Source organism: Triturus cristatus, chromosome 11, assembly GCF_964204655.1.
Source record: "Triturus cristatus chromosome 11, aTriCri1.1, whole genome shotgun sequence".
Classification (NCBI taxonomy): domain Eukaryota; kingdom Metazoa; phylum Chordata; class Amphibia; order Caudata; family Salamandridae; genus Triturus; species Triturus cristatus.
In genome coordinates, this window is record NC_140594.1 from 415,556,634 (window position 1) to 415,576,971 (window position 20,338).

At 48.9% G+C, this 20,338-nt stretch overlaps 1 protein-coding gene across 1 annotated transcript in view; it reads right to left on the reverse strand.

Annotated features, from left to right (window-relative positions):
- Positions 1–20,338, reverse strand: part of UBE2D4 (ubiquitin conjugating enzyme E2 D4) — a 377,357-nt gene that overhangs the window by 148,762 nt on the left and 208,257 nt on the right. Inside the window, exon 5 of the mRNA XM_085636153.1 lies at positions 3,375–3,480. Coding sequence (XP_085492279.1) covers positions 3,375–3,480 — 106 coding nt within the window. The remainder of the gene's footprint in view (positions 1–3,374; positions 3,481–20,338) is intronic.

The following is a 20,338-nucleotide window of genomic DNA, read 5'->3' on the forward strand; positions in this document are numbered from 1 at the left end:
TTAACCCTTCATCCCAGCCACGACCAACAATAGGTATTGATCAGACCGACTTCTTATAAGGTTCCTTAAAGTCGTAAAGGAAGCAATCCGATTGCAACTTGGTCATGGGCAGGTCAAATCGTTTAGTGGCTCTCTCCATCAAGTTATGGAAACCCCCCATGTCTGCAGGGGGGAAATCAACAGGTGCCGGAGACGGAGATGCCGGATCTGGAATGATAAAGTCATCTCACTCAGCATCTGGATCCGGATTCATGACGGTGCCCTGGTCGTCAGAGGTGTCCTCCTGAACGGGGGGCACAACAGGTGGTGTAGCCTGAGCTTCAAGCATTGGCTGAGGTGGTGGCAATTGAAGGGCAACAAGACTAGCAGGAGGAACAGCATGCAACAGCCTCCACAACAGGAACTGGAGGCTGTGCTGCAAATCTTTTTCTATAGTCCGACAGCATAGCTTGCAAGTCTGTTAGCAAGGAGCACGGCATAGAGACCATCTCCCGTTGGTCCTGATATTGTGAGGAAGGACCATACTGTTCATAATCTTCATATTCCCCCTCAGAATCTGTGTCCTGGCACCTAACATGCAGTTGAGATGGGCAATTAGCATAAGCAAAAGGTCCATCCTCCTCTTCCTCTTCTTCAAGGAGGAGTGCAGGGTGTAAAGGAGTCACCCTCCTGGGGGGAAGTCATCTCAGGCGTAATCTGGCACTTCCTGGGTGAAATCGAAATTTTCTCCACCGTCGACGACGAAGAGAGCATCGTCGACGAAGAAATGGACGTAGTCGACGCTGCAGTCATCATACCAGCAGTCGTAGTCGCCGTCGTCACACTAGTCGACATCCTCGTCGACACCATCGTTGACGATACAATCACTATCGGCGACGAAATAGTCGACGCAGAACCCATAGCTGTGAGTGCCGGAGACAAGGAAACCACCGTCGACGAGCCAGTAGACGGAGCCAAAGAAGAAGACTATCTTTGAAGCTTTCGTCGACGGAGTCATTGACAGTCATCGACAAGTGAACTTTTTTTCGTGGATTTTACCTCAGAAGACAATGAGGAGGGCTTTTTGAAGGTCTTTGGAGCTGCAGGAAGAGAAGATGGAGGAACAGAGCTGGATTTCCTCTCAGGCATTACTCCTTTTGACAGTCCTTCCCTCTCCTTTACACCTCGGTGAGGAGATTCGACAGGACTAAGCCCTTCAGACCTAGGAGAGGTCTTTTTTAAAGCCTTACCAGGGCGTTTCTTCAGAAGGTGAAGAGGAAGTTATACCCCTCTTTACAGACCTTCTTGAAGATGTCGCAGAGGATGCCTCGTCACTATCACTGGAGACTGGTTCCTTCCTTGATTTCAGCTTCTGGAGCCAGGTCAAAAGACGCCCCTCCCAGTCTCGCAGTCTTGGTGGAAAAAGTGCGGCATATTTTATTGTCTGCAGCCTTATGGTCTGGGTACAGACAGTAAATACAATCTTTGTGCTTGTCCTCAATGTATAACCTCTTCTTAGCACAGGCTTTAAAGAGGGCCTTCTTCTCCTTATCAGACATGCTGAAGAAGCTGTTGAAGAAATAACTTGTGAAAAAGTTGTAGAATTCAAGTTGACAGGAAAAAACTGAGCAGAGCGGTACAAAATCTGAGGTTCTGAGCTTCTCTCAGGAGGGTTTTAAGGGGTTAGGCTATTCTGATTGGTTGTTCATTTTTTTGGGTATGTTTTACAAAAAGAGGTGGCTAGGTTGCAAAACAAGAATGGGCCTAGGCCTAGGTTCTGTTTTTGTAATGGTTTCTATTGCTATTTTATGTACAACGGGGACTCCCATTCCGACGACGGGGAATGATACATGCATGGGAATCTATGAAAGTTCCAATACTGGAGTAACAGTAACATATTCTATAGAAATCTTTCGGAATAACCAGAAGGGTGGCATGAAGAGGTGTATGAAAACTTAGTACGATTACTGCCCCGTCAGAATGTTTGCAAGGAATCCGGACTCGTGAACATGACTGGTAGGGTGTAGCAATCAAACGGGCAGCACGCGCAGAGGCACCAAGGTTTTTTATTTACACTACCAAACCATGGGACGAGGCCTGATGGCCCCCTTGAAATGCCACTGGCCATCATCATTCTTCAGCATTATCAGTGGCCATCACAGCATTAATGCCAGGATCCAGAACTCCCAAACTTTTTTTAAGTGATTGTTTGGAATACAAAGTATTTTCCAGGTATCAATTGCGACATTATGATTTGAATCGGTCTGGTAACTGGGGTCGAGGGCAGAGCAGAAAAGCATAAAAACGCATTTGTCCAGGAAATACAGAACTATCTATACTAGGCTGTCTATGGCGTAAGAGATAACTAAAAAAAAAAAAACACCTTCTCTTACGATGAGCCTCACAAATTAAATTGTGTATGAAAGAATAGGCCAATAAGAAATGAACTGATATTGATTTCCAAGATGTACTTTCACTGGAGTGGTCAGTTACAATACTGCATTCACACTGCAAGGCAGGGGAGACAGAAGAGGGGAAAAAACGAAGTGAGGCCTAAACCGCTGCACTCTAAAAGGACGGTTTAGCTCGCACCGCTCAAAGTTAAGAGTATATAAGCAGCTTCAAGGAGAGTGTCAGAAAGCTGTAGTTCCTCTGAGCACCACACCGCGCCTACTACTACCAGGAACAATTTCTATTCTTGACCCTAGTTCTGGATGAAGGGCTGTGTCCTCCTTGAAAACCTTATCCTTGTGTTTATAAATACCCGACAGTTGCTGGCACTGCAGTTCTATATTTATTGTCTGCCTTTGTGCGATGGGCTCTGCAGCTGACTTCCACACGTCCCCGGCCGCACATGTGGGTGGTGGCAGGAACCCAGCTTATATCTGGAGACTTACATCATGCAGCGCAAGGCCAAGCAACGCGAGGGGGCGCAGTGTGCAAGCGAGGCCTTCCACAACTGCTGAACTCCGAATGCGACACGGATGAGGAGAAACCGCATCGCCCTCTGGGAGGCATCTGCTGTGATCTGATCTTGCAACTGACAAAAAGCCATGACTGCACAACAAAAAACACAGGGCACAGCACTAGACAAATGCTCACGGACGAGAGACAGGGAAAAGTCCACTGGCAAACATGAGAAAAGAGGAGGGCAGGTCAGCAGTGAGAGGAAAAGAGGGACCGGACAAATACTTTATGCAACGCAGCACGCGCGGCTTACCAGCAGACAGCTTTACTAAATGTCAAACAAGTTGAAATGAACAATCAAACATTCAGGTCAGTGGTTTAAACTCGACAGTCTGATCAACAAGAATACGTGCAGCCTTTAGTAAGAACAGAAACGAACGCTCTCTGAAGTGCAGGTGCATGCCAGGCTCGGCACTAGCTCCTCCTACCTTTCGATACTGTGAGTGCAGGCGACCACTGCGATCTCAGGATGTCCAGGCATATGCTACCGTTGCTATTGATATTCGGGTGGTAGATTTTTGTTGTGAACGCCACCTGTTGGAAGAAGAGAAGGAGTTAAACCCTGTCGAAGCCTTCCAATCACTCAGGATTAAAGGAGGGAAGGAAGGAGGTGGGAGAGGTCGGGACTGTGCCTGGCATAAGCAGGCAAAAGAACCTTACTGCCTGCGTTACCCGGTTTTCAGGTCTGTGGGGGTGAGCGAGCAGGAGACCTGCGTCATTAAGCAGTATATATGTCAGCAGTGTTGGCCCTTCCTTTGTTTCTCACAACCACGTTCTCCGAAACCAGGGGTCCTGAAGAAGGAAGCAGCAGATCCAAACCTCCCCCCGTCCACCCCCCACCCCCCGGGGGCTCTGTGTTCATGTGTGAAAACAGACAGTGTCGCGAACCACGAAATACCTGGCTCATTCCCTCGCGCCAGGTGGGACGTGTGCAAATGCAGGTTGGGATCCTTCACAACATGAAGATCGAAGCGCACTGATGATAGTCTGATGATGCTCTGCTCTCATCCAAACAGGTGGGACTTCGACCAGCAGGTGCGTTTGTTTGACCAACAGAGTCACTTCTAGACAGCTGGCAATTGGTCACTGGCTGGGTTCCTTCCCCAAACACGCTATTACTTACTAGACGGCTTTGTGACAACTGATCTGGTGAACAGGAGGAGGATTGCAACCGCCTGCGATTTGTCCTGTAATCTGGACCCTACTGACCCAGTTAAAGAAGTGTATTTTTCATTAACATGTGGGATCTTGTCAAGAACATCATCCCAGCCTGAAATGAAAAACCAGTTTGTAACCCAATTGAAAAATCTGCTCATAAGATTAGCAATCGGCGTCTCTAACCCAACAAGGAATTCTGCCAGCTAAGTTATCAAGGGTGTAATTGGCTTACCTAACTAGCATCTATATTCAAAAACTGAAGGAGTAGCTACTTGATAACATTACTAGGGATTCTATCCCTGTGCTAAATGAACAAGTTACTTACCTTCGGTAACATCTTCTCTAGTAGAAACTATCTAGCTGCAGATTCTTTACCATAGATTTATCCCCAGGCATTAGACTGGATCAGAAATTATTTCGTGAGCACTACCCTGCGCGCCCAAGGTGGCGTCATTCAGTTCCGTGTCTCATCGTTGGCTTTGTCTGCGCCAGAAAATACGCTTGTGATGCCTATATAGGCACTACCCAGGCAAACTGACGTCAGTTACTTTTTGCGACTTTCCATGCCAGAAGCAAGGAGCCACAAAGTACACTGACCACTAGTGTGGAAAACTAGGGCTCTAAGCACTATCCCTAGAATACCTTTCGAAGAGCGGGGAGAATGGGTGAGTCGGTAAGGAATCAGTTACTAGATAGAGTGTCAAATAAGGCGTTACCGAAGGTAAATAACCTGTTCATCTGATAGAGACTTCTAGCTGCAGAGTCCTTACCTTAGAATGGATGCCCAAGAAATACCACCCAAGGTGGGTGTACGGAACAATTTCACCCAAGGAAGTCCTGCGCAACTGAACGGGCAAAGTGCCCAACCCTAGGGACCTGACTGTAGGAAAGTAGTGTTTGGTAAATGTGTGCAGGGAAGCCCACGTTGCTGCCTGGCAGATCTCCAGCACCGGAACTCCATGGGATAATGCAGTGGTTACAGCTTTAGCTCTGGTGGAATGAGCGAGCAAACTCTCAGGGGGTTGCTTCTTGGACAAGGAGTAGCAGATCTTAATGCAGAGCACGATCCATCCTGAGGTCTGCTTCTGCGAGGTCTTTCCCTTCTTCGCTCTGACATACCCCATGAAGAGTACACCGGAACGCTTGTGCGCGGTCACGGTAGCACAACGCTCTTTTTGGGCCCAGATGGTTAAGTCGCTCCAGTTTCTTGGAGGGATGAGGCAGAGAGTAAAAAGTAGGTAGAGTGATGGTTTGGCCTACATGAAATGGAGTGACCACCTTCAGAAGAAGGAAGCTCTCGTATGAACCACCAGTTTGTCTGGGATATTAAGATAAGGAAGTTTGGTTGACAAGGTCTGAAGCTCACCGACCCTTCGGGCAGATGTCACAGCCACGAGAAAGGCTGTCTTGATGGTAAGGAGCCTGAGTGTACAATCGTGCAGAGGATCAAAGGGAACGCACATAAGGAAAATGAGGGCAAGATTATGGTCTCAATGGGGCATAACGAAAGGAGAGGGAGGAAGCATATGTTGCAAATCTTTCAAGAACCTCTGTACAATAAAAGACTGGAAAAGTGACGGTTGGTCAGGTAACCGAAGAAAAGCAGAGAAATATCCCTTAACAGTGCCTAGAGTAGAGCCCTGCTGGGAAATAGAAAGAATGGATAGGAGAACCCGAAAAAGTGGTCAGAAAGCGGACCAATGTTTATTTCTGAACACCATGCCACAAATTTTGCGCAATGGCTGCCAAGATAATGTTACAGACTTCGGGCGGATGATCAAACGCCGTCAACTGTGGCAGCTCAATCTCCACGCAAGAAGGCGGAGCATTGCCAGGTTCGAGTGGAGAACCCTTCCTTGCTGCTGTGACAGAAGATCCTCCAGAAGGGGCAGCCTGATCACAGGACCAATGGTCATGCTCAACAGCTCGGGATACCAGGCTCTCCGTGCCCAATCCAGCGCCACAAGGATGACTTGGGTCTGGTAGGTCCTGATCTTCTTGAGAACTCTGGGCAGGAGTGGCATTGGCGGAAAGGCAAACAAGAGGCCAGAGTTCCACTTGAGACTAAAAGTATCTCAGAGTGAGCCGCCTTAAACTTTAGCGCACAGAACTGCTGACATGTTCTTGTTGGTGGTGAACAGATCTAACAAAGGTTGTCCCGACTGCTGGAAGAGACCTTGCACCGCCCAGGATGGAAATGCCATTAGTAATCTGCTAGGCATCTTCATCCGTTGAGTTGGTTTGCTTTGGCGTTCAGAGAACCTGCCAAATATTGAACCACCAGGGATATGCCCTGCTGTTCCAGCCATGTCCAGAGACGCAGGGCCTCTTGACAAAGAATCCATGGCCACATCCTGCTCTGCTTGTTGCAGTATCTAATTGCGGTGGTGGTGTTTGTGAGCACTTGCACTAGCTTTCCCTGGATGGAGGATAGAAAGGCTTTCAATACCAATCAGATTGTTTAGAGCTCCAACAGGATGATGTGAAGTCCGGATTCCGCCAGAGTCCAGAGTCCTCTGACCTCCACCTCTCCCAAATGACTGCTCAATCGCAGGAGTGATGCATCCGCCAACTACTGTTAGATCTGGCTGGGGAAGGGAGAGGGGTCTGCAGCTGAACCAATTGCAGTTCATAAGCCACCACTGTAAGTCCTTTGCAGTTCCTGCGGATATCTGGACCATGTGGGAGAGATTCCCCTGATGATGCGCCCACTGGAACTTCAGGTCCCATTGTAGAGCCTGCATATGCCAACGGGCATGTGTCACAAGCAGGATGCAGGAGGCCACGAGGCCCAGCAGCTGCGGAGTCAGTCTCACCGATATCCAAGAAAGAGGCTGAAACATCCGTATCATAGCCTGAATATCCTGGACTCGCTGTTTGGGAGACTAGGCCCGAAACTGCACTCTGTTCAGAACAGCTCCTGTGAAAGGGAGCGTTTGAGAGGGAGTCAGGTGTGCCTAGTGAACCCCAGGAAATGTAGTAGCCTGAAGTCTGGAAGTGGGAAACGACAGCCTGAGGCGAGCCAGCCTTCAACAGCCAGTCGTTGAGATAGGGGAAGACTGACACCCATGATCTTTGTAGATGAGCTGCATCCACCACAATCACCTTCGCTAATACCAGAGGGGCACTAGTGACGCCAAAAGGGAGCACAGCAAACTTAAAACTCTCATTCCCACTGTGAGCCGTAGGCAACGCATGTGGACAGGCAGGACAGGACACCACCATCCAGTTTCCAAGGCCCAGGGCAGAGAGGACCTGAACAAGAGTGATTTTTAAAATGTATTTTTTAATCTTTATTGAAAGAATCAACAGACAATACAACAAAAAAACAAGTGCCGTGTGGGGCAGTCGTCAACATTTTCAGGTAATCGCAGTATACTAATACAGTAAAGAGCAATCGTAGCATAGGGTCTACAGTGCAATCACGTGCTTCGTAGTTTCCAGTATGTTCCAAACATTAAATGTCCACATTATCAATAAGAGTGAACATATTGAATTTCTCCTTCTTGAGCAAGAAATTGAGAGATCACAGTTCGAGGATAAGACCAAGATGTCCATCCTTCCATGCGGTCGAGCCTGAGACTTACAGGTCACACTGACGGAGGGATGCAGAGAACAGGTCCTACAGGCCCCTCCACCCAGACAGACCATGGGGCATATTAGTGCTACCATATAAATACTACGTGTTCATCAATAACCGTATGTATATAACCAAGTGCGCTCAATAGGCGCACGTTATTAGTCTAATTTTTCACCTTAATTTAGGTTTCTGCACGGAGTGGTACACGTGGAGCTGGATCCCATGCTGTCCTGAATAAGAGGTTAGGGGATACCTCGAAACATGTTGACAAAATAATAGGCAATATAACCACGTAACAGTCATATTTTTCCTGTTATTAACCCCTTTTTATCTTACCAGCTAGGAGTAGGAATAAATTGTTAACTCACTAGTTCGGTATTTTTAACAAACACCACTCCCCCAACACTGCACAACACATAGTTTCACACAAAAATCTCGCAAGTCGTAGCACGCCCCAAGCAGTAGATGCTTGGGATGGCCCCAATGATGAAGCATGTCACCTAGGGGCAACCCGGGGAGAGTGAGGGGACTCTAGAAAAGCATTTTTCTTTTCTAAATTGTTGAGGCTCACCAATTTGGTGAACCCACTGTCTGTTGACTTAGGCTAGTTTCTCATGATCCATTATCTATGGATCAATTGAGTGTACCATCCTTCCTGGGCACCAGAAAGTAGCAGGACTCGCAACCACAACATACTTCTGGCGTTGGTACTCTCTCTCCAGCTTCTTTGCCCAAAAGAGCAGCCACTACATGGCAGAGAAAGATAGGTGGTCCTCCATCAGTCTGTCGTATGTAGGTGGCATGGAGGGAGGGAGGGGAAGTCTCAAACGGGAGGGAATTAGCCCCTCCAGAAAATCTGCAAAACCCACCTGTCCAATGTTCTGGACGGCCAGCGTGGCAGGTGATGGCGAATCCTGCCTCCAACTGGGTACCCATGAAAGTAAACAGGCAGACTCAGAGGGCTTGGAGACTGCAGCTCCTGGGGGGTTGGTTGACTAACCCGATCTCTGGCAACCCGGCCCACAGGGCTGGTAGGAACAGTGTACCCGGCCATGCAGAGGCTGGAAAGCCTGTGTGTCGCAGTGGCTGAACAGGTAAAAACGCGGTAGCATGCCCCTTACATGGCCGCAAAAGGAAGGTGGAGGGTGACAAGGGGTCATCAAAAGACCCAAGGACCTGGCTGTAACCCAGCTGCCTTAAAAAGCTCCAGCGCTGAATCTGCCTCGTCTTCGAAGAGGCGGGAACCATCAAAGAGCATGTTCACGAGTGAGGACTGGACATCCACAGAAAAGCCAGTTGTTCTCAACAAGGCATGTCATCGCAGGGCCAATGTTGACAAAACCACTCTGCCTAGTGAGTCAATGGCGTCTATTTCACAGGGGATGGTGAACTTTGTTGCATCCCTCCCATCGTCAACAGCCTGGGAGGGCACGGCCCGAGTGTCCTCCGGGACAGTTGGCAACGCCTGCACAACCGTACCCATATCCCACTGGGCGTGGGAATAGCAATCCAAAAGGCATGCAATGTTCACAGACTGCAGTGCCAGGCTGGCAGAAGAAAACCTCTTCCCAAATTATTCCAGCCTCTATGATTCCCTGACTGGGGGTGCAGTAGGGAATGAGCCAGGATTTACATGGCATGTTAAGGGTTGGACCACCAAGCTTTCCGGGGTAGGGTGTTGGGTAAAGAAATTTGGGTCCTTTTGAGCGGGTGGTGGAGGCAGACAATCGCCCTGTTCACAGGAGACCCTGTGCTGGGCTTGGATCAAGTCCCAACCATAATGTCAGTAAGAGCCTCATTGGGAGGGGGAAGCTGTTCTAATGGGGAGCACTCCTGTCAAGACATTAGTCTTAACTGCCACAAGGGCAGGCTATGGTCCAGGACTTCAGCTGTCCTCTGCACAACCATTAGAGAGGAAGGTCCCTTCTCCATAGCCACGGTAGGGGGAAAAAGCATGCCACTATCTGGAGAAGTATCCAATCTACTGGCTTTACCCAGATCCTCACACCAGTCCATTTGATCTTCATAAGGGTGGTATTTTTCAGGGTTTAGTGACGCCCTCCCATTTCTCTCAGAGTCCTACTTCATAGGAATAGGGTTTCAGCTCTGGCCTGGAAAGCACAGCTCCAGTCGGCAGCAGACCACACCCCTCCAGCTGAGTATCAAAGTCTGGGACGAGGATGGGGACGGCGCCAGGAGCATCTGTCTCTGGATCGGCATCAGGGAAGGTCGAGGTGGCATGACCAGAGTCAATCCAGATCCATCTGTGGATGCTTGGAGACAGACTAGAGCCGGAGCTTCTGGCGTGGATCCAGTAGGGGCCCATCCCAAACCCGCGGAGCCCAAAGACACACCAGAGGAACCGGCCGCCCAAATATGAGGAGCATGGCCTCATAAAATTCTTTCAATTAGGCGGTGTCATGCCAACACCCAGAAAGTCCAGGTGTTGGCTCAACTGCGGAGCTAGGCCGATGGAAAGGATGAAGTACGTGTCAATTTTCTTTTTGTAGGACTTCAGCTTACCCAAATGGTTTGATGACTTGGAGTGCGACGATGACCTTGGTCACCGCTTCCCCTCCTCGGACCTTCCTCTTGACCAGGACCTCGACCGTCACAGTGATGCATGCCAAGCCACCATAAGCTGGAAGGATCGCTCCCTCAAGACCTTCTGGTTCTTGGCGCAGCAGTTTGAGCAGGCCTTTGGGCCGTGGTCCTGCTTGAGAGCCCCAGAGGTATACAAGGTGCGTCACCGATATCCGTCAGTGACAAGCAATTCAGGGCTTTTAGCCAGCCTTCTTCACAGAAATCCCTGCCACACCAGGAGGAAAACCTCAAAAAAACTTTGAAAAAAACTAGTCCAAAAGTGACTATGGGGTAGCTCTTCTCAGACCAGTGCTGGCTGGCACGAAAAGAACGGATGTCAACACGCCTGGGTGGCACCTATATAGGCACCGCAAACGTCATTTGCAGCGCGGGCGAAGTCATGCAGAGCTGAACTACGCCGTCTACTGGCACACAGGGGTACTGCTTCCGAAAAAGTCCCGGATGCAATTTTACACCTAAGGTAAGGAACCTGCGGCTATAAGTCTCTATCACACAAGAAACTCCTCTCTACCATAAGAAAATCACCATACTATGCTAGTTTTTACCCTCCAACATTCAGCCCCTTGATAAGAACTCTACATGTGACTTAGAGGCAAATCACTCTACATCTGTCCTAACAACTTACCGGGAACCTCTGAGATACTTTAGCACTGGGTTAAGGCTCATAATGACGGGACCTGCTCTTGAACTAAACAAGCAACTGACCAGGTGACCATTTAGACTGATAATCAGGAAATATGCAGCTGAATCCAAACAAGCATTCTGTGACACCAAATCTGACCAATAGTGGTGGTATGTGACTACCCAACAAAATGCAGCGGTTTCTTCATCTCACCTCGTATCAATTAACCCAACTGCTAGGTTGTCTAACACAGTCCTACAAAATCTTGAACAAGGGCTCACCCCCGAGCTATAGGAAAATTTCATTTAGCTAGCTGAGATTTCCACGGAATGGCTGCATCCTTGAGTACCTTCTCTTAGTTCAGATGTCACCTTGTGATTACTGCAGGAGGACACACCTATTTGCAGATGTAATTTCCAGAGTGCCAAAAAGTAGACCACTCCTACTAGGAAACCACTACGTTTTTGTGGGACGAATCTCATCCATAAGGAAGTAAGTCAAACCATTTAAGGAGATTTGTTTATAAGTAGGTCCGACTTGTGTGTGCCCAATGAGTTTGATTGTATGGTATGTATATTACTCTAGGCAAAGATGTTTGAATGTGTTTCTCTCTTACAGCATAGAAAGACAACAAGCAATATTAAGCCTGGCACGTTCTAGGTCATTGTTGAGCTGATATATTCATCTATATCCATCAAGGCAAATGGTTAAATACAAGGGTGGGCAGTTCCTAAGACTGGGGAAGGTGGTCAGGTCAGTGGAAAAGTCTCCAATTGGAGAAAGTGCCCACACACACCCAAGAGATGTCTTGCTTCATCATCTGCGCATGCTCCTCGTCGGGCCGGCGCTGCAATGCCGGATAGGGACCCGTGAAGGGGCTTTTTGGCGAGTTCTTGTGTTTTACGTTGTTGAGCGAGTGGGGGTATGTGGGTTGTGGTGAGTAGTGTAGTGAAAAGATGGAGGTGGTTAAAAAGGTTTTGTAGAGCTCGGTTATACTAAACTTTATTGATGGGGCTCACTAACCTAAATACAATCAGTGTAGCTCAAGTTGGATGTAATAGTCCTATAGAGCATACACAATGTGAAAAGACTTGGTCAACATGTTTCTTGCCTCATTCAGCCCCTAAGGGGTCTAGTGGCAATTCATCATGACCGAGAAAGAAAACGTTTCATTATATCTTACACTATCGCATGGCTGGTTCTTCAAGTGGTACAATTAGGTCAAGTATCCAGGCCTGCAATGTTTAACGAGGTGTAATGTTACCTTGTGTCTAGGAACGACCTGAAAGAGAAGAAATGGTGGGGGAGATAAAAAAAAAAGGTGACAGCATAACACATAGGACAGACATGTATGTCTTGTTGAAAGAAAGTTATTTAGTCTTGCATAAGAATACCCTCATCATGATATAGTAAAGGGGATATGCTGAACATATGGCGCCCGCTGTAATTAGTGACCATTAAAGTGGGTGAACAAATAGCACGTGGTGAGGGGGGGCTTGCCAAGAAGGCTCAATATTATTTATCTATGCAGTGTTTGTTCCATTGATTATGTGATGTCATTGGTGTTACCAACACAGTTATTGTGCCCAAGGATTTTTAGGAGTTTACTCAAGGAATGGTACCGTAAAAACGGACCATGAAATCACCGTGTTGTGTTACATTCTTTTACCCAAAGTCGAGTAAAACACTCACCCGATATTAGGTGGGTCTGAGGCATACAGGAATAATTATTCAGAGCCAGTCACGCACTCACGACCTAGATATGGATAGGCAAATTGGGAGCATACTAACAAGCTAAAACAGTCGCTTACCGCAAGATCAAGTATGCAGTCCTCGTGGGTAATACTCACTAGTTATGGCGTGGTGAGTAGCCCTTCACCTACCTCTGTCACCCGTGATGAGGCGAGCCGGGAGAGCTGATTTTAAAATGTTCTCAGATTTCCTGTATGTTGAAAGGAAGACTAGACCGAGAACTGAAGCAGCCATATTGGGTGGGTCGGAAGCCGCCCGAATGGAATGAGTGCCTCCGCCAATTGCAGGACAATCGTTACTAATACTGGAAGACCCAACTACCCGTTTAACTACAATCACCACCAGTGCAGTTACAGCAGCACTAAATAAAGGATGGGTCACAAAATACGAGGCTAATTTTCTTATCAATAACAACCTTTGACTACCCTACTTCTACATCTTGCCCAAGATACATAAGGTTACCCTACCTCCACCTGGAAGGCCCATAGTGTCCGAGATGGGATTCTTTCTGGAACCACTCTCAAAATTCTGTGATCATTTCTTCAAACCTCTGGTGAAAGACACTCCTTTTATCCAGGATACAATAGACGTCCTCAATCTCATCAAATAAGAAAACACCGAGACACCTCAAATGGATTACATTGTCACCCTTGACGTTGAGGCTTTATATACAAATATCCCACAGCAGGCCACACTGGAACTCATAGAAGAAATTTTGAGGTAAAGGGACTGGACGTTCCTAACCCCGGAAGCTTCATAATGGAATGTTCATCCACAGCTCTTACTGAAAATTTCTTCCAATTTGAAGACCGCCTATTCCAACAAACACAGGGCACTTCAATGGGCAGTACTTTTGCCCCAAGCCTAGCAAGCCTATACAGGTCGGATTTTGAGGAAAAACATATATCCATCACCAATCCCCACACAGAGACCACCACCACAAGGCGTCTTTATATCAACATCATTTTAATTTTCTGGAAGGGAGGAAGAGAGAGTCCTTCAATTCGTAGATTGGATTAATAATTTGAATCACTATCTAAAATTCACCACCAGCATTTCGGAAAAAGAACTCCCCTTCCTAGACCTAATGATCAGTCTATCTCAGGGAAAACTACACAATAAAATGTTTAAGAAGCCAATTGACAGCCACAGTCCCTTATTGTTCAGCAGCCAACATCCAAAAGCCCTACGAGAGAATCTCCCCTACGGGCAATTTCTGAGAATCCGACGTAACTGTAGAAACTTAAATGACTCATTACTCAATCCAATGATTTAGCTGAACATCTGGCTAGACGAGAGTACCCATAACAACTGCACAAAATCGACAAGTCAAACTAAAAACCAATTAATTGACAGGCATCACAACATATACCCCCGAGAGAGTATCCTTCCACGTACCCAAAAGGAACCTCCGCTCCGCCGACCTCGCAGAAGTCCCCCGCATACGCCGAAATAGAAACGGCAGAAGAGCTTTCTCCCACATCGCAGCCAAAACCTCGAACGAGCTCCCTGTGAACATCAGACGCTCCCCGACCCTGCACACGTTCAGGAAGGACCTCAAGACCTGGCTCTTCGACTGATCAGGTGCCGCCCCCCCCCCCCCCCCCAAAGCGGCTTGAGAACCTTACGGGTGAGTAGCGCGCTATATAAACTCCTGATTGGTTGATTGAATCCAATTGGATTGAAAAGGTGGGAAAAAGCACTGGAGAATCCTACAAACAGGGGACCTAACACTCAGTCCCCCAAGGTTTGCCTTTAAAAGGACAGCCAATCTCAAAGACATGTTGGTAAACACCCGTTAAGAATAAGGAAACCCTCCCAACAGAGACTATTCTGGGACCTACCCCTAGATGTACAACACCATCCCTGTGGCCAATGCACTATATGCCCCCTGAAGAACGAGTTACTTACCTTCGGTAACGATGTATCTGGTAGAGGCAGTCTAGCTGCAGATTCCTTAACTTAGAATATCCCCAGATGTCAGACTGGATCCGGAAAACTTCTCAGCAGCACCTCTGCGCGCCGAGGGCAGCGCCGCACGGCTGCGCCCTGACGTCATCCACGGAAAGGAAGTCAGCGGAGCAATATATGCCGCTCCCGGCGAGCTGACATCAGTTTTCGTCGGAGAAACTTTTCCGCGCCGCAACGCGGAGCCACCATCAAAAAACTGTTAGAATATGGGAAAAGTGTGCAAAAATGATGAAGACATGGAATGATGAAAACAACGCACCATAAAGAAAGTGCCTGGCATGTATAAGGCAAAGAGCAGAGCATCGCTCTGAGAAGCAACCCCGCAAAAGTGAAGGCCAACCACCCTGGGAGGTAAATGAAGATGTAAACATCATGGCAGACGACAAAGTCTGCAACCTTAATGTATAACTGTGAAGGATAACAAGTCCGGAACATAGGAGCTAGGACAACTGACCACAAGACGTCATCAAAAAGAGACATTGTATCCCGAATAAGAGATTGAAAAAATGTGGCAGAGCCACCAATGGAGCACAGTTGTGGTAAGAGACCCCAAGGCGATATAGAAAGGGAGAGCGGGGGGTGGGAAAAAACACTAATAGAACCCACACTGTACAACCCAGGGTGTAGGGTTGGAAAGGATACATGACACATGAGCAATTACGAAAATGGGCGGAGTAGAGCTACGAAAGCAGAATGAAGCGTTCTGTTTGGGAGTGAAGTGAAAGCATCACCCTGCAGAAGGATCCAGCCACCCGAAGGGAGGCGAGCGCAGAAAGCCCAACCTGAAAAAGGTCCTCGCAGAACGAGGAGGAAAGGTGATAAGGAATCTGCCGCTAGACTAAGTCTCTACCAGATACATTGTTACCGAAGGTAAGTAACTCGTTCATCTGATAGAGACGTCTAGCCGCAGATGCCTCAACTTAGAATAGATACCAAAGGCATACCCATAGAGGAGGCGGGTCTGCGACTGAAGCCCACCAAGTACCAGAGAGAACTTGGCCGTCAAAGTGACTAAAACAGAGCCGTCAATCATGTGACGAAGCACAGTGGGGACAGTAATGTCAACGCAGCAAACTCAGACCCTGAAGCTCAGAAGAGAGTGGAGAACAATGGAAGGCAAAGGTACCACAAGCCAACAAGAACAGCACGAAAACCCCTTTTGTGTAGAACGGGTCGAGAGAGGGAAAGCCCACAGCCAGAATGCGCGTGCTGGAGCAAGAGTTCAGAACTTCGAAAAAGGAAGATGAACCAAGCCTAGGGCCGAGGGAACTGCAGGATCCGAGGTGTCGACAGAAAGCAAAAAGCGATTACCGGTCGACCAGGCAAAGCAGTGGAAAAACACAGTTGAATCGGCGCCTGCAAGATACAGGAGGCAACGAGGCCTAAAGGCTGACTCCTGCCCAGCAAGTGCCGGCATGGAACAAGAAAATGCATACTAAATATGCTGGAGATAAAAGGAATCTGATGACACCGCCAGAAGTGGAACTTGACCTAGGGCGTGAAAGATCCACCAGATGTAATGTGTCGCTTGTAAGCAAAACCCAGAGAGATGGCAACCGGTATGACAGAAAGCGCATACCAGCCCAGTATGTGTCTAGCTGCATCAGCTAGACACATGTGACAACATAGGCAGGCGACCAATCCATGGCCAAAAGGCCGGTAGTAAAATAGAGGACACGCCAAGACATAGGCGGTCTGTTACAACCGGCGAAATGGCCAATGGCACACAGTCTAGCGCCAAAGTAGGAGCGACACTGTAAGACATCAATTCTAAACAACAATGGTCCCTAGGAAAGGGTGAGGAAAGGGTGAGCAAAAACTGATAACTACAGACCCAGTCAGTGCTGTATTGGTTAAACGTGTCCAGCCGGACAGAGGTTCAATGTTTAATTTATCAGCAATTCTTGGAGATACGTACAAGACAATATACTGAGAGTGGGACACAAGCCTGCATCCTACTATAGAAACGTAGAAACATACAAAACAAATAGTCTGGGAAACATTTAAGAAAGGCTCAGGCAACGCTCACGGTTTGTTCTTAAAATACATTCACAATTATAAGTAAACAACTGCAAGGAACACCTCTACATGGCAAATAGTAACATCACAGTGTATGTACGAGGCGTTTTAGGGTGTCTACGGCGTTTCGATCCAAAAGACAAATGTGTGGATCATCAGGACATTAGATAAGCATGCCTGAAATATAGGTGCCTTAAATTACGTGGAGTTATAAGTCAGTAAGTCAGGGTAGCGGGGATGTCCTCAATGGGAGTTAGGGGTCGCCCGCAGGAGCGGAGGTTGAGGCCGCGATGTTAGAGTGCAATGGTTAGGATATAGCGTGATGCATTAATCGTTGAATCGAAAAAGAGCCACAGGAGTGTGCTCTGTGGGCGCGATGGTCTTTAACCGTATATTACGGCGTGATGTCTCGGGGGATCAATGTCCGTGAATGCCCCGTACGATGCAGGCTTGTGTCCCACTCTCAGTATATTGTCTTGTACATATCTCCAAGAATTGATGATAAATTAAACATTGAACCTTTGTCCGGCTGGACACGTTTAACCAATACAGCACTGACTGGGTCTGTATTTATCAGTTTTTGCTCACCCTTTTCTAGGGACCATTGTTTGGAATAATTGATTCCCAAGGTCCCTGGCAGACTTTATTTGGGTCCCCTTGTTGTTTAAAAAGGAGATTGTAAGACATCGAAGCATACTGGAAGGCACCTAAGCACATTGTGTGGACGTTGGAACCACACGAAGAAAGGAAAGGCCTCCTGCAGGGCAGCGTGAGCAGCTCAGATGCGCACGACATCAAGGGGGCAACGGTACAAAAGGGGAACCAGGCAGCCGAGCACCACATAGAGGTGGTGGCACAAGCAGACCGGGTCAGTGACCACAGACACCGCATGAAAGAAAGAGCAACATCCCCCCCTCTAGCTCAGGAAGAACCACGGTCCCCTGCAAACTAGAGGCAAGAAAGTGGAAGCAGTCAGGATCAATGTAAGTGCCCAGGACCACAAGAAGCAAGTATTCCGAAGAAATACGCCCCATGAAAACTCACAGTATGATCCAAGCAGAAGTGTAGAAACACCTGTGCGGGGCAGCAGGGAATGTGGAAAAAAACACAGTAGGAGAAGTGGTGAGAAAAGAGGCCATATACAGCAGAGCTATAAATCCTAAGCTAGTACCTTGGAGGACGAGCCCAATAAGGGCTGCTTGCCCAAGTCTCTACTAATAGTACTAAACATTGCTGCACAGCGGCGCAGACGGTGTGAGCCGTAAAAACAAGGATAGACGCACTACAGACAAGCGGGCCAAAGGCACCCAAAGTGCGACAGGGCGATGCTAATAGGATCGCAGGACAAAAGACAGGGGGGGAACTCCCCGAAGGATGTCGGCGAGGAATACTCCATAGGAGCGTACTAAGGCAAGGCAGTCGCCCAGCACCAGCATATACCCCACATAGGGTAAGCATCAACCCCAGAGAAGGGGATCCTCTTGGGCAAAACACACAGTCAGAGGACTGAACAGAAGATTAAACCAGCCATACGGCTGATATCTAAGACATCAGAGCAGGCTGAACAACCGTGGACAGCAACAGGGAACCTACTATACACGTTTGTGATACAGGCGTAGGAAAATAAGACACAGAACAGTGAAAATGTCATGGCAACACAGACAAGAGCCGGGAGACTGCCAAATCCACGTGGGGATTAAAAAGGTCCACACCATTAAACGGTAGATCTCTGAGGGCATCCCGAACATTATCTGGGAAACTACTGTCGCGCAGCCACACATAGCGGCGCAAAGCCACAGATCGAGCAAGAGCTCGTCCCACAGAGTCAGTGGCATCAAGGGAAGAACGGAGCAAAAATTGCGCTATTCCCCTGCCATCAAGCAGAAGCCAAAGCAACAGTGACCGCGGCTCCTCTGGAATGGAAGGGAGAAGGGTCTCGACCAGGTCCCAAAGGGTCGAGGATGAACGCACAAACTAACACACAGTATTCAATGCGCGGATACCCGTACTGGTAGAGGCAAAAAAGTTGGCGAGCACACGCGTCCAGCCACCTAGACTCCCTAGTGGGAGGTAATAATGGCAAGGCGGATGAAGACTAACTTAAAGGCCGCCTGAACAACGACTCGCTGAGCCGTAGAGTGAGTGGACAGGCAGAGTGAATCAACCGGAGTAGGACGGTGCCTACAGGCAATAGCCCGATCAACAGGGTCACCAGAGGAGGGCCTTGCCCATGTGCCACGCAAAATGTCAAATAAAGAGCTGCCAAATGGCAGCAAAGGCTCCACCTCAATAGGCTCCGTATGGAACAGATCCAGTAAGGGATCAGACAGCAGGGGGACCACAGGAGGCTGAAAACCAAGAATAGCAGCCGCCCTATGAATGGCACGGGTGTAAGCAGCACCAGCTTCAGTTGCCATCCAGCTAGGCTATAATAAGCCGTCGGTAGGAGACGGCTGAAGACTAAGCCGTCCACTGGACAACAAAAAGTGGAGGAACTGGAGATCAACCCGAAGGCCAGGCAACACAAGGCACTTGCACCATGGGCCCCCGATCCAGGGAATCGTCAACCTCTTGACCAGGAGGCGTTGTTGCCGGCATCGAACAACACAGTGTGGAGGTCGCAGCGACGTCCGAGGAGTCGGGAGGAACAGCAACTTCGTGAGAAAGCTTTGACGGTAGCACCGGCGTCGATTGACGCCGGGTTGGAGTCGTCTGGACGTCCACGACCTCCAGAGGGGACTCAACCTGGACGCCGTCCGACATCGATCCCACTTCAAAATGTGCCTGTTTGCTTAAGCCCGGCATCGAGCCGAGCGTCAGAGCCGCCTCCGACATCAGCGCAGGAAGCCGCTCAGGGCTATTTTAAGACTGACGGGGTGGGCTGGACGAGCGACTGGGTGGACCCACTGGGCGTGACCCATCGGTGGCATATCGTCTCCAGAACCGGAGTTGATGCACACAGCCGGTGCCGAGGAAGAATCCGCCGGCGAAGACCCGACATGAGTGCCCTCCACCTGTTTGGGACCCGAAGGCGCTCCAGGGAGAGGTGGGGACCCAAAGTATGTGCAATAGAATAAGCCTCCATTTGGGCACGCGTCGCTCCAACCCCCGGAAAGGAAGGGTATGGAGGAAGCGACTGCCGGGCGCCCCTACCTGGCATAGAGCGAGAGGCGCGGGCGCCGGCAGTACGTGAATGGGAGGAGGACCTCTGTGCTTGCCGCTTGTGCTTACCTGCCCTCGAACGACTTTTGTGGGAACGACCCCTGGACGGAGCCCGATCCGGAGGGGGAGCGGCGACGCGAAGATGCTGGACCGGACAGCCATGCGGCCAGCAGTTTCATACGGCGCTCTCCGAGGGACTTGGGCTTCATCCTCTGACAGGCTTTGCACTCTTTGGAGTAGTGGTGCACGCCAAGGCACCACATACAGATGAGATGCGGGTCAGTGCCACACATCTGATGCGCACAGGCTTCACAAGCCTTAAAACCGGAAGGCATTGCACACTGTTCGGGCGACACCGAAGGTGTCGAAAAGGCCTAAAAACCAGGCCAAGGAACTGCTGGTCTTCCAGGATCCACGTTAGGATGCGGAAAAGGAGAAAACTGACGTCAGCGCGCCGGGAGGGGCATATATGACTCTGCTGACGTCACGTCTGAACGACGTCAGGGCGGCGCTGCCCCAGGCAC